At 37.8% G+C, this 14,532-nt stretch overlaps 1 protein-coding gene across 2 annotated transcripts in view; it reads left to right on the plus strand.

Moving 5' to 3' along the window:
* Nucleotides 1-14,532, plus strand: part of SPG11 (SPG11 vesicle trafficking associated, spatacsin) — an 86,617-nt gene that overhangs the window by 39,030 nt on the left and 33,055 nt on the right. For both annotated transcript variants that reach the window (XM_053889104.1, XM_053889105.1), the window contains 6 exons: nucleotides 3,338-3,541; nucleotides 4,844-4,950; nucleotides 6,392-6,537; nucleotides 8,169-8,330; nucleotides 10,516-10,582; nucleotides 13,855-14,020. In XM_053889104.1, the coding sequence (XP_053745079.1) occupies nucleotides 3,338-3,541; nucleotides 4,844-4,950; nucleotides 6,392-6,537; nucleotides 8,169-8,330; nucleotides 10,516-10,582; nucleotides 13,855-14,020 (852 nt within the window). The remainder of the gene's footprint in view (nucleotides 1-3,337; nucleotides 3,542-4,843; nucleotides 4,951-6,391; nucleotides 6,538-8,168; nucleotides 8,331-10,515; nucleotides 10,583-13,854; nucleotides 14,021-14,532) is intronic.

The raw sequence follows: 14,532 nt of genomic DNA on the forward strand, positions 1-14,532 counted from the left end.
ATTCAACAGGAATATGACATTAGTGAATTAGGTCTACAGTAAGAGATTAAAAGGAAAAACTCAGGGGCGCCTGGGTGGCTCAGTCGGTTGAGTGGCCGACTTTGGTTCAGGTCGTGATCTCGCGGTCCGTGAGTTCGAGCCCCGCGTCGGTCTCTGTGCTGACAGCTCGGAGCCTGGAGCCTGTTTCAGGTTCTGTGTCTCTCTCTCTCTGACCCTCCCCCATTCATGCTCTGTCTCTCTCTGTCTCAAAAATAAATAAACATCAAAAAAAAAAATAAAAGGAAAAACTCATACCACCCTGTTAGATACAGAAGAGCATTTGATAAAATTCAGCATCTATTTATCATAAAAGCTACATATTAGCAAACTAAGAATGGATGCAAATTTCCTTAATGTGAAAGGGGTATCTAAAGAAATCTTGTAGCTAACGTTATGCTTGATGGTGAAACACCACAAACGTTCTATTTAGATTTGGAGCATGACAAGCCTGTTGTCGATTCTTCCCAAGTTGATCTTTAGATATAATGCAATCTCAATAAAAATCCCAGCAGGTTTTCGTGTGGATTTTAACAAGCTGATTATAAATATTTATATGAAAATGCAGAGGGTCAAGAATAGCCCTGAAAAAGAATTTGTCCTCCCAGATATAAAAGTTTATTCTAAAGCTCTAGCAACCAAGACAGAGTATTGGTTCAAGGATAGAAAAATAGACCAGAGAACAGAATAATGAGCATAGAAACAAACTTCTACATACATGCTCACTTTATATATGACAGAGGTGGCACTGAATAGTGGGCAAAGAACATTTTTTTCAACAAATGGGAGCTGGGGTAACAAAATAGCTGTGGCCGGGGGGGGGGGTTGGATTTAAACTGGACTTTTATTTTTAATTGGACTTTCTGCCTTCTCTCATGCATACAGTCAATTCCAAGTAGATTTCAAAACCCAAATGATAAATGTAAAACTATAAAACTTTTAGAAGATATGGAAGAATATTTTCATGACCTTGGGAGTAGGGTATGCTTTCTAAACGGCCTAAGGGGTCAAGGAGAATGGTTACTGAGACCTAGAGAGCTGCCTGGCAAGAGTTGTGTCCCTTAGTGGAGAGTGTCAGCCAACCTGCAGTCACCCAGCACAAAAAGAGTCAAGGTATCCTCATCTTCTCTTCTTTCTGACTCTTACCTTCTTATGGGGGTCTCCCATAGGCAAAACAAAATGGAAGTCTGAGGGTACTAGAGTCTTCTGTGCAGGTGAACCTCCAGGGATAGGAGAAGAGTAGAGCTTGGATCTGGAGGGGAAGATAACAGCATACATAGGCATTTCACAAAAGAGGAAACACAAATGGCCAATAAACATACGAAAAGATGGTCTTCCTCATTTGTAGTCATGGAAATGTAAAATTATTTTACCAAAAATCTAGGAGTAGCTGCACTGACCATCAAAGGTAGAGAGTAGATAAATAAAATGTAGTTACAGTCCTACAGTGGAATACTATATAACAATGAAAACAAACAGGGTATTGTGCTAAGTGAAATTAGTCAGAGAAAGAAAAAAATCATATGACTTCACTCATATGAGGACTTTAAGACACAAAACAGATGAACATAAGGGAAGGGAAACAAAAATAATATAAAAACAGGGAGGGGGATAAAACAGAAGAGAGTCTTAAATATGGAGAATAAACAGAGGGTTACTGGAGGGGGTGTGGGAGGGGGGATGGGCTAAATGGGTAAGGGGCACTAAGGAATCCACTCCTGAAATCATTGTTGCAATATATGCTAACTAATTTGGATGTAAATTTTAAAAAATAAAATTAAAAAAAATAATGAAAACAAACTGTAGTCACAGGTATTAACATGGGTAAATCACACAATGTTGAATAAAAGAAATGAGACTAAGAACAATATATCCAGAAGGTACCATTTATGCATAAAGTTTAAAATAGGCAAATCCAAGAGTGCCCGGGTAGCTCAGTCAGTTAAGCGTCCAACTTCAGCTCAGGTCTCATGGTCTGTGAGTTCAAGCCCTGCATCGGGCTCTGTGCTGACAGCTGGGAGCCTGGAGCCTGCTTCAGATTCTGTGTCTCCCTCTCTCTCTGCCCCTTGCCTGCTTGCACTCTATCTCTCTCTCTCTCAAAAATAGATAAACTTCAAAAAAAAATTTTTTTAAAGTTGGGAATGGGCAGGGGGGCACCTGGATGGCTCAGTCAGTTGAGCATCCAACTTCAGCTCAGGTCATGATCTCATGGTTCATGAGTTTGAGCCCAGCATCAGGCTCTGGGTGGACAGCTCAGAGCCTAGAGCCTACTTCAGATTCTCTATCTCCCTCTTTCTCTGCCCTCCCCTACCTGCACTCTGTCTCTGTCTCTGTCTCTGTCTCTCTCAAAAATAAACATTACAAAAATTTTTTAAAAAATAATTATTACAAAGTTAGGATAGTGGTTACCTCTGGGGGTAGCAAAGGACATGCATGGGGGAAGAATACACAAAGGTATAATATTCTATTATTTGGGTGATGGTTACATAGTGTTTCTGTACATGCCACATTATATATTTCCTATTGTCCTCTGTATAGTATATAAATTTAACAGTAAATTTGTAAAAAGTAATATTTAAATGCAAATTTCTATTCTTGTTTAGTTGTTGGTCTATTTAAATTATTCTGCTTTAGCTTCTAAATTTTGGAAATTCCCAGTGCTTAAAACATCTAATTTCAAGAGCTAACCACTGTTGCCACAGTGGATTGTGCAATTCTAGTTAAAATCATAAAAAAATGGAGATAGCTTAGATTACGTTTTTGAATTAATGAAGATAACTCTAGACTGTGATTTAAATACTAAGATGGTGCACCAGTCTTCATCAGAAACTAGCAAAATATATATGTGTCAGAACAGATTTATAGAGTGAGACTGTAGCAGGATTCTCAGACAGATAGTCCTGACGCTGAGGCTTTTCTTTCCAGGAAGTAACTTTATTCCTGCCAGCATTGCTCAGTTGGGTTCGTACCTGGAGAACTGAGCCCTGAACACCACGTGGTGTAGTTTTCTATATACTTTTTACTTCTTTGTCTCCTATATATGGTAACACACGAACATGTAGTCTGGTTAAGTGGTCTCCTGTTACAAGGTTGTGAGGGATGTTGTCACATACACATATAGCCAGGTTGCTTTGAGGTTTGTTTTTTCTTACATTAGGGAGGGGACCCTACCACAAGACTTGGCAGTCTTAATTTGTAAATCCTTATTTTTAAGTAGCTGAGACTTCCACAATGGAAGTGGTTTGGTCTGCCCTGAGTGTAGCAACTTGGTAACTTGCCACCTCTGAAACCTGCCCAACAGGAGTGGGATTTTTCTTCAGTCTGAACTAGAAGACTTTGAACTCTTCCTCCTAAGACTGAACCGAATTGGAGGTGTGATGCAAGATACTCTCCCCGTTCAAAACTACAGGTCCAAAGAAGGTTGGGATTTCCATTCTCACTTCATTCTCTATTGTTTGGAACACAGTCTGCAGTATCTTCTCTATGTCTATCTTGACCGTTACAAGTGAGTATTGAGAATTGATTTGTCCTTGAGCAGCACAAATCAGTTTCCTCTTTCCATACTACTTCTGAATGTGACTTTTAGGAAAATATTAAACACTCCCTTGAGGAATACTGATCTTTTTGAAATAGTGCCCCTTCACTCCAATACTTGGTACCTTAGTTCAGTGCTGCATTCAGCTAACTGCTTATCATGTGTTTTTTGGTGATGTTAATCCTGTAACATGTCTGTTAACCTATAAGATAACTACAAAGAATAAAATGAAAGAAATGCCTTAAAAGTTTAAAAGAGAGGAAGATTCTGAAAGTTAACTTGGAGTTACTTGATACCTTCATTACCAGGCAAATGAATGCTAAACAATTCTGTAAGATTAACAGAAGGTTATGAGTTCATAACCACTGCAAGGTATGTTAGGTATACTCTTAAATTGATATTTAGATAGATAGATATACATCAGTGTATACTGCCCAAGATCATTCTGGCTGCTCTGAATTGCTGTTGGGTCAGTGCTAACAAGACTATGTCTCTAATATAGGAGTACTTACAGTGTTCCTGGCACTAGACTAAGTACTTTACGTGCATTATCTCATTTAATTTTCACAAAAGGCCTATCGGGTGGTTATTCCAATCTCCATTACACAGATGAGGAAACTGAAGCATTGAGAGAGGCCAAGTGCCTTACTTACAGCACATGGCTCTCATAAATGGCACAGCCAGATTTAATTCTACTTAGATTTGATTCCAGAGTCCACCCTTAGGTGCTAATGAGAACCTTTTTATTTTATTTTGTGTATTAAAGACTAAGAATTCAAATAGATGGTGTTTTTCTGGTTCGTATCATTGAAGCTTATTTAGACACAGAAATGTTTTCCCCAAAGCTGCTGGTAAGAGAAGATTTAGAAGTCATATATTCAAAGGATCTATCCTGAGACTTAATTCCTTGGTCCTAGCTTCTCTGTAGTTGTGGAAGTTTTTAAAAGCCTCTGAAGTTTGAAAATGCTGACAAGTTTTTGTTGTTTAAAATAATAAAATATGACAGGACAAGGTATCTGTTAATCTTACAGAGTTGGTAAAATTTCATCATGGAAGTAAACACATTATAAATAAAATTATCTGTCTCTAAATTTTTCTCTATTTCTAGATCGTAAGTAATAAGTAAAACACAACACAAGATTGGAGTATATTATATTTACTTTTAATTCTGAAATTCCTTTTTTAAATGCTAGTTATCATCTGGAGCAAACATGATTGTAACCGTCTTATCCTGTGTGCTAACCAGAGTTTGTTCCTTTGTTTTATATACAGACTTAATCCTTCAAATTGTCCCTTTTTGGAAAAAAGTGAATTATATGAAGCTCACCCTTGGTTTGAATTTTTAGTTCAGTGTCGACAAGTTTCCGGTAATTTAACAGGTATGGGTGTACTGTATTAAATACAAAAATGTCGGGGTGCCTGGGTGGGTCAGTCGGTCGAGCATCCAACTTTGGTTCAGGTCATGATCTCATGGTTCATGAGTTCAAGCCCCTCTTTGGGCTCTGTGCTGACAGCTCAGAGCCTGGACCCTGCTTTGGATTCCATGTCCCCGCTCATGCTCTGTCTCTTAACAAAAAAAAAAAACAAAAAAAAAACCCAAAAACAAAAAAAGTCTGGCTAAATGATCTGTTAAATGGCACGTAATTTGTGTTCTCTAAATAAATCATTTGTCTATAGACAAACATCTGACTATAACCTAGGTTCAAGCTTTGTTTAAAAAGCAGAAGACCAAAAATGTTGCCCTCTTGCCAGCCAAGAAAAGCCAGACAGCATGTGTGCCAGTGTTCCCTTCCCCCTCAGCCTCAGGCTTGTTCTTTCTGGATATGTCTCATCTTACCAGTTTATCACAGGGTGAATTCCTGCTCTCTGGTAATGACACCCTTTTTCTATGAAGAAGTGGTCTGTCTTCCAGGTGTCTGCCCTGAATTTTTTAGTAAGTAACTCCAGATGGAATTTAAAAAAAAACAAACCACAGTATGTCTGGATTGTTCTGTCTTATGTAGTAGAGCTGCTGAAGGAGAGCTTTGCTCTGGTTATAATCAGAAAAGCCCTGTAACCCCTGCCCCCCTTGAGGGTTTAGCTGGTATTATTCCAGAGACTCCACTTGGGAAAGGGGACAGGCAAAGCCACTAACACAGGCAAGGAATGTCAACAGCCAATCTTTCACTTTTATGTAATTCTGGGGTTTTTTCCAATATAAAGAATTTTTTCATAATGTGGGTTGGGGTTTTTGTTTTGTTCTGTTTGTTTTTGATGTTGATAATATGTTTATTGTAAAGAAAAATTGGACGCCACAGACAACTATCAAAAGGTAAAACTCTGCAGGTAGATAGCCTAGGTAGATAATCATCCACAGGCAACTCTTGATCTGTCTTCATGTATTTTGTTCTGGTTATTTTCTCTATCCTTTTTTTTAGCCTGCATTCATCCAACAAATGTTTATTAAGCTCCCACATCGTGACAGTCTATCTGTGAGAGTCAGTATTTCAGGCATTGATTTGTATGAGCTCTTTGCTGAAGACATTAATTTTAGGTTATCATTTGTTGTTAATTTGTTGTTAAAATTCCACGCCCCCCCCCCCCCCCCGTTCATTACTGCCTTTTAGTTTTGTTTATCTCAGTTGTTTGAACAGTTGTTTGTCTCAGTTGTTTAAATAGAAGTTTATTTTTATTTGGACAAATCTCCCATTTTCCTTTTTGATGTTTTCTTATTGCTTTTAAACTTAGAAAGTCCTTCATACTGTGGATAGTGAAAATTTTCTTCTCAGAATTATGTAACTCTTTCTCTTAAGGAAAAAAACCTACTCTTTTGTTTTCCAGATCCCAAATTGATCTTCCAGGCTAGCCTTGCAAATGCTCAGATACTGATTCCCAGCAACCAGGCCAGTGTAAGCAGTATGCTGTTGGAAGGACATACTCTCCTGGCCCTTGCTACTACAATGTATGCCCCTGGGGGTGTCAGCCAGGTACGGATAGCACTTTTACCTGTTATTGCAAAATAGGACTGATTTTAAATTTAGCAGAAATATCTATGGATTTTCTAGACCTCCTGTGATATTCAAGTATAACTGCTTATAAGTATCTCATTATATTAAAGAGCATAAAACAAAGGATGAAGTTTTATATTTTATATTATATCCTCTTAAGTTGAAAGGGAACTAATATGTGGTGTAGATTTTTTTTTTTCTTTCTTTCTTTCTTTCTTTCTTTCTTTCTTTCTCTCTCTCTCTCTCTCTCTCTCTCTCTCTCTCTCTCTCTCTCTCTCTCTCTCTCTCTCTCTCTGGATTTCAGAAGCCTTATATTAGTCAGGGTTCTCCAGAGAAACAGAATCAATTGTGTGTGTGTGTATATCTGGTATTTATTTATTTTTTTAAGTTTATTTTTTTGAGAGAGAGAGAGCACAGGCAAGGGAGGAGCAGAGAGAAGGAGAGACAGAAGCAGGCTCCGCACCACCAGTGCAGAGCCCTAGGAGGGGCTCCAACTCATGAACTGTGAGATCATGACCTGAGCCGAGATCAAGAGTCAGACTCTAAACTGACTGAGCCACCTAGGTGCCCCTACCTTTGTTTTTTAAACTCCAGGTTTGTTTTAAGGATAGCACGTCAGTTTCTGATTGCTCCTGGGAGTAACTGTATTTTAGATGTGTGGCTTAGGAATTACTGTCTACTATTTGTACTCTTAGGCAAAAAGGAAATCATAATTTTTGGCTATCCATATAAACTCTTAAGGGACCCAGTGGAAATTTGCCCATCTCTGCTTCTTTGAAAGTATAGTATGCCTGGTTAGAGGGAACTGAATTAAGGATGCTGTTTAACATCTAATCCTTAAAAGCTTCTTACTGATGCTAATTTAATATAATACTACATCCTCCAGATTATTGCAATGTATTTTAATTCATATGGTTATCTATTCCTCTGTTTATAATCACCTGTCAAAAAACAGTCATAGAATAACTTGAGCACTGAGGGAGAAAAACCTAGGTAGAAGTCATCTAGTCAAGTGGTTTTCTTTTTCCTTTAAAAATATTTACTATTTACTATTTAAATATTTTAAGGGGTGCCAGGGTGGCTCAGCTGGTTGAGCATCTGACTCTTGATTTCACTTCAGGTCATGATCCCAGGGTCATAGGATTGAGCCTCATGTCAGGCTCCGTGCTGAGTGTGGAACCTGCTTAAGATGGTCTCTCTCTCTCCCTTTTCCTCTGCTCCTCTCCCCTGCTCACACATGTGCTCTCTAAATAAATTAAATAAATAAAATTTTAAAAAATAAAAAATACTCTAAACATTTTAGTAGCAGAGCCTTTTTTCAAACAGTTTTTTCACATATAGTTTGAAAACCACTGATCTAGTTGAACTTCCTAATCTTATAGATGAGGAAACTGAGGCCTGATGTTGAATATCTGGCCCAGGGTCACCAGCTAGTTTTTCCTAGAACCAGAATGAGAACTCTTGGCTTCTAACTCCTTGACCATTGGTTTTTTCACTTCCATGTATTTTTTCAAGCTAACCTTGTTTCATTCTTGTGAAAAAAAAAACAAAAACCTGAAATTTGGGAAAGAGAAAACCCTTACTCTGTACCATGTGATCTTTTTATTTAGGTTGTTCAGAATGATGAAAATGAGACCTGTTTGAAGAAAGTAGATCCCCAGTTACTGAAGATGGCATTAACTCCTTATCCCAAGCTAAAAACTGCTCTATTCCCACAGTATACTGCCTCTAACGTCCTGCCACCTGATATTACACTTTACCACCTTATGCAGGTACAGTATTTAGGTGGATAGTATTGAGGGGTATCAGTCAAGATTCAGCCAGGAAAACAGAAACCTACTCTGGGTCTCTCAATGTTTATTACTTCTTTTTGAGAGAAACAGAGTGCAAGCAGGGGAGGGGCAGAGAGACAGGGAGACACAGAATAAAGCAGGCTCCAGGCTCTGAGCTGTCAGCACAGATCCCATGTGGGGCCCAAACGCCTCAACTGCAAAATCGTGACCTGAGCCGAAGTCAGACACTTAACCGACTGAGCCACCCAGCTGCTCCTACCCTGGGTCTTTCAAATAGGAAATTACACAGTAACAGCAGAAAGGAGAATCCAAACATGCCCTGGTGAGACAACCCAAAAACTGACGAAGAAGGAAGCCGTCAACACTCCTAAGGCTGCAAGAACAGTGCAAGAAAGTGGTGTTATCAGAACCCAGAAGCTGGAGCTGTCTCTGGGAGCTAATCTGACAACCTGGCTGTCTAATGAGAGCCGGAAACAGAAGGTGGAGCTGGAACTTTGGAGGAGATACCCCAGAAAACAAAGAAGGAAAAAAAAAACCTGGTTTCTCCCCTCTTCCCACCTTTAGTATCCATGTTGTTCTCTGGGCTAACCCTACTGGTAGCCAAAGGGCAAATGAGCTTGGGCAATGCAGTTCTCTGTAGGGGAAAGGTGGAAATGGATCTGAAAGCAGATAGTTGGCCAGCATACTTGTCTGCTGCTTTCATCGAAAGCCACTTCATTCTACACAGATAACTTGTGTCTCTCTCTTCTCAGTGAATCGAGTTATTTATTTAAATCAGTGCTTCTTAACCATTCTCAGGACAAAACCTCTTTAAGAATGTGAGTTCTCTATCCAGAAAAACTGCACATATATGTATAAGTTTGCATATATTTTCAAGGAATTCATATACCCTGAAACCTGTTCAGGGATCTTCTGTTACGAACACATTCTTTTGTTCATTTCTCATTTCAGAGGGCTTTTGCTTTTTTTCTTTAGGTGCGCATATTTCCCATTAGGGTCTTTAATTCAACATAAACCTATAATCTATAAAGGTACAAAATTTCTCCAGTGTTAACAGTCCTTAATTTATAGAGTAGTCCTGCTCAGATTGCTCACTCCCCACGTGGGTGCCACTCCATGAACTGCTTGTTGCTGGGATGTGATGAGATTAGGATCTTGAACTATTATATAAATCTATGTTACTAAGTACACGGTTCAGTTCAGCAGGCTTTTGTTGTGTTTTTTTGTTTTGTTGTTTGATCTGTGTAGCAAGACACTCTTGAAGCAGGAAGCATTTAGCTGGATTTAAAGTTATTGCAAGTTTCTTATCTTATTGCAGACCAGTAGCACTGGTATAAACTTTAAGTGGATTATACCAAAGCAGTTGCACTGCCTAAAGTGGATTCAGCCAGCCTAGAACATAAGTGGTTCAGGTTGTTCTTTGTTCTGTTCTCAAGTTGACTGATGCAATTTTTTAGTCGTATTACTTTATGAAAAGTAGCCCTTCCTTAACACACCACAAATTCTTATTTAATTTTAAATCAAAGCTGCTTTTTCCTTAGCCACTCACATCTTGACTTAAAAGTTTTATTTCTCCTTTATCTTTTCTACCATCTGTTGATCATCTTTGCTAAATCTTTGGCTTAGACAAATTTCAAACAGCTATGGCTCCCAGCTTTCAAACCTTTTCTGACTGGCTTAACAACTTCCTGCCCTCTTTTTCCTTTGATGGCAGTGGTGGTTCGTTCACCACATTCCTCTAACCTTTGATCTACTTTTCCTCTTTCCTTTCTAGTCCTTTTAGCAAACAAAACATTGTCTTGTTTACATGGTAACATTTTTTAGCCTCTTCTCTTGCTTTTGGATTCCAAAAGTATTTCAAAAATCCATTTACATTATGATTGATGTTGTTTGAACCGAAAGAGAGTACACTTTGCAGATGTAGTTTGAAGTGAGGGGAGTCTGTAAAAGGAACACAGCCAGTTCTTTTTTTATTAACGTAGGAAAGTGTCTCATGCATTCTTTTTTTTTTTTTTTTTTTTTGTAAGTTGGGCTCAGAGAATTTATGTTCAGAAAGATAAGGTTGAAGAAGGGAAGCAGACTACCTGTGAAGTCTTTTCATACAGTTTTGTTCACTTATTTTAGAGTCAATTAACTTTTAATTCTGATTTCTCCCCTTTTTCAGTCATTATTGCCCTTTGATCCTAGCAGATTGTTTGGCTGGCAATCTGCCAACACACTGGCTATAGGAGGTAAGTCATTACGGGTATTTAGGGCTTTAGAAGTTAAGTATCTCAGCAGTGTTGACAGTAGAACTTAATTTATGTAAGGCCAATCCAGTTTTTTTCTCTGCTTTTTTTTGTTTTGTTTTTTGAGAGAGAGCATATGTGCACGAGTGAGTGGGTGATCAAGGGAGGGACAATGGAGAGGAAGAGAGAGACTCTTAAGTAGGCACCATGCCCAGTGTGGAGCCCAGTGGAGAGCTCGATCTCATGACCCATCATGAGATCATGACCTGAGGTGAAATGAAGAGTTGGTTGCTTAACTGACGGCTGCCAGGCACCCCTCACTGCTTTCCATTTTAAAAATAAAGACGCATTCCGATGGAAAACATTTTCTAGGAGACTGAACTGAAAACATTTCGTGAGTTAAAAGTAATTGTAATACATCACTAGTGCTATTCTTGCCAAGAAATATAAGATGTATTATCCTAAAGTGTATCTGTATTATCTATCTGCTTAAATTTCTCCCTTTCCAAAAATCCCTGTTTACAGTATAGTATTATAAATAAGATTAAGAGCATAGGTGTTGGCTTTAGACAAATCCTGGCTCGATCTTGGGTAAGTGATGTAAGCTTTCCTCAGTTCCCTACAAAATAAGGTTAATAACAGTGCCCACCTCACGTATTACATGAGAATGACGGGAGACAAAGTATTTAAAAAGCTCTTGGAGGGGCGCCTGGGTGGCGCAGTCGGTTAAGCGTCCGACTTCAGCCAGGTCACGATCTCGCGGTCCGTGAGTTCGAGCCCCGCGTCAGGCTCTGGGCTGATGGCTCGGAGCCTGGAGCCTATTTCCGATTCTGTGTCTCCCTCTCTCTCTGCCCCTCCCCCGTTCATGCTCTGTCTCTCTCTGTCCCAAAAATAAATAAAAAACGTTGAAAAAAAAATTAAAAAAAAAATAAATAAAATAAAAAGCTCTTGGAGCTCTTGGCGCATGGTAAGCACCAGAGGCATGCACATTGCTGTTCTTTTTAGACCAGAAGCACTTCTCTGATCTTTTTTTTTTGGTGCCATGCTTAAACTCTACTTTTTCTTTTTTACTTTTAAATTTAGGGTTAGCCTTTAATGTCATGGTACTTGTGGTGTCTCTGCCGATATTACTCTAAAGTAGGCTTCAGATTAGCACTTTGCACATAATGTATACCCTGTAAATATTTATGGACATGCATAAAAATGAATTTTCTAATGTGTCCATTTTGTAATTTCAAATTTCAATATATTTAACTCACCTACTGCCCAGAGCTCGTGCAGTGCCAGACCTGTAATAGATATTCAATAAATATTTGTTGATGGCTGAATATAGTAGTGCGTATTGCATTCTCAAATGAAAATACTTTCTTAATCTCAGTGAAGTTACTACTAGAGTGTAGACTGATTCCCCTGTGCTGTTCTAATGCCTCCAACTCCAACAACTTCACCAGAATCCTGACCCCCTTTTGGAGACTGAGCACCGTACTGGGTACACTTGGGGAAAAGAGAGGAAGTTAAAGGCATATTCCCTGCCTGGTGTTGGGAAAGATTTGAAGAAATAAAGCATAAAGTAAATGAAACAATTATAAAAACATAATGTGGATTTATGAGATTGGAGAATTGTATTTAATTAGAATGTTTACTTTTTTTTTCATATGGTCTTACCACTGAAAAGAGATGTAGAGTGACTGTGAGGTGACTTGGCTTCTGTGTCAGGGCAGAGAAAATTACCTTTTGGGTAGAATTTTTTCTTGTATACCCTCTCCATACTAGCCCCCAGCTGCTAAAAGATCACGGTCTTACTTGAATTAAAAACTAAAGTTAGCTGATTTGGTGCCAGGCAGTGCTATATACTTCACATGTATTCAGCAAATATTTAATGAGTGAATGAACAGTTTTATGTGTAATTACAAGTTACCAAAGTCACTGTGTTCGTACAAAGAATATAGATAAGGCATGTGACAATTTTTTAATCTTAAAGGTGGTAGACTTTTAAGTAATAGCTTTGTTAGATGACAGACACCTCTCTTCAAGTCTGTCTCTCTGTCTTTCTTTCTCTTTCTTTTTTTTAAGAACCAAGTCACAGTATAAAAAAATCCTTTTTTTTTTTTGGAGGATAATTTTTTTTTTTTTTTTTCCAGAAATAGGCTTTGAACTTTGAAAATAAGAGCAGATGAAGTTTTCCAAGAACTTGTTCCTTTAACAGTTCAAAATGTGGTTTCAGGGGTGCCTGGGTGTCTCAGTCAGTTAAGCATTCAACTCAATTTTGTCTCAGGTCATGATCTCACAGTTCATGAGCTTGAACCCCGCATCTGGCTCTGCACTGAAAGCACGGAGTCCTTGGGATTCTCTGTCTCCCTCTCTCTCCTCCCCTCCCCTGCTTGCACACACACATTCATTCTCTCTCTCTCTCTCTCTCTCTCTCTCAAAAATATAAATAAATGTTAAAAATATACATTTAGAAGAAAACAAAAATGTTTTTTTCATTTTTTTTTTTTTTATAGGTAGTGAGTGGCCTAAGAGGCAATTAAAGATTAGGGCTTGACCGAAGTGGTTATTTCATACTAACTTGTCACACGCAAACATCTTCTGACTTCAGATTTCTCTAGAGAGGAAAAAATGTTTTTTTCTGTTATTTTCATGGGCACAGAGTAACTTTAAACTGAGCTACTCTGCTAATCTTAGAAAGATGGTATCATCATATAGCTAATGAGGTCCTCTATGAAAACATCATCAGAAACTATAGCTAGTGATAAACGGAAATTGTAGAACGGTATTAATATGAAGAAAAGGATGTTCTTAAAACTGTTTACTGGAGGAAGGTATAGTGAGTTGGCCTTGGTGAATAGAGGACTCATATAAATACGTTATGAAGGGATTTCATTGTGTTATGAGCTGCATGAATGAATTATAAAGCTCTTTTTGCAGATCATCAGCAGAGATTTTACAGGCTAAAGGATTATTGCCATTGTGAACTTAAATGATCATCAAATAGAGAATTACGGCATATAAAATAAGTTCCGTGAGGAAAAAGCATAAATTATAAGTTTTTTATGCAGCATTTCAGGTACATATTTTTGTGTAAAATGGAGGGCTACTTCTTCACATTAAAATAAACTATTACATTTTGGTGGTTCACAGTAATACACGGTGGTACAAAATGACAATAACAACTGGTTTTCTTTTACCATTGCAGAGTTAAGTTTCCCACATACAAATTTGGAATTGATCATGGTGAAGTGAAGAGGATTAATATTGCTTTACTTTCTCCCCAGATGCAGGGAGTCATCTCCCGCATTTTTCTAGCCCTGACCTGGTTAATAAGTATGCTATAGTGGAACGTCTGAATTTTGCTTATTATTTACAACATGGACGGCCTTCATTTGCATTTGGTACTTTTCTGGTCCAGGAATTAACCAAGAGCAAGACTCCTAAGCAGCTGTGAGTATTTAAAACATAATTTGTACTCTTAATAAAAGGCATATCTGAGTATTTTTCACATTTATTTGAAAAAAAATTCTGAAAATATATCACAGTTAAATAATTATATCTGGCTAGTAATTTAGTGTTCTTTTTTTTCCCCTTTGTGTTTTTCTGTATATCCCAAGTGTGGGGAATTTAGTGTATCTTTGTTAATAGGAAAAAAGATAATGATAATATTAAAATATTCTTTTTATGTCTTTTAAAATTCTGTTTAAAACAAAAAAATGACCCAGGAGCTTGCCAAATATTAGTGGTTCCTCTAAAGAGGGAATTGTATATATAATAAGATGTGAATTCTGTATTTATGATCTTCATTTTTTATAATTCACTTTTATAAAGTACAGAATTTGGAGAAGTATTTTATATAATCAGCTAAATATAGATTTACTTTATTTATTGATTTGTCTTATAGCTAACAAAGTAATGCATTTTTATGGTAACATGTTCAAGTAATTCAGAATGGTGAAAAA

Source organism: Panthera pardus, unplaced genomic scaffold (genome assembly GCF_024362965.1).
Source record: "Panthera pardus isolate Hobbes unplaced genomic scaffold, ASM2436296v1 HiC_scaffold_24, whole genome shotgun sequence".
NCBI classification, from domain to species: domain Eukaryota; kingdom Metazoa; phylum Chordata; class Mammalia; order Carnivora; family Felidae; genus Panthera; species Panthera pardus.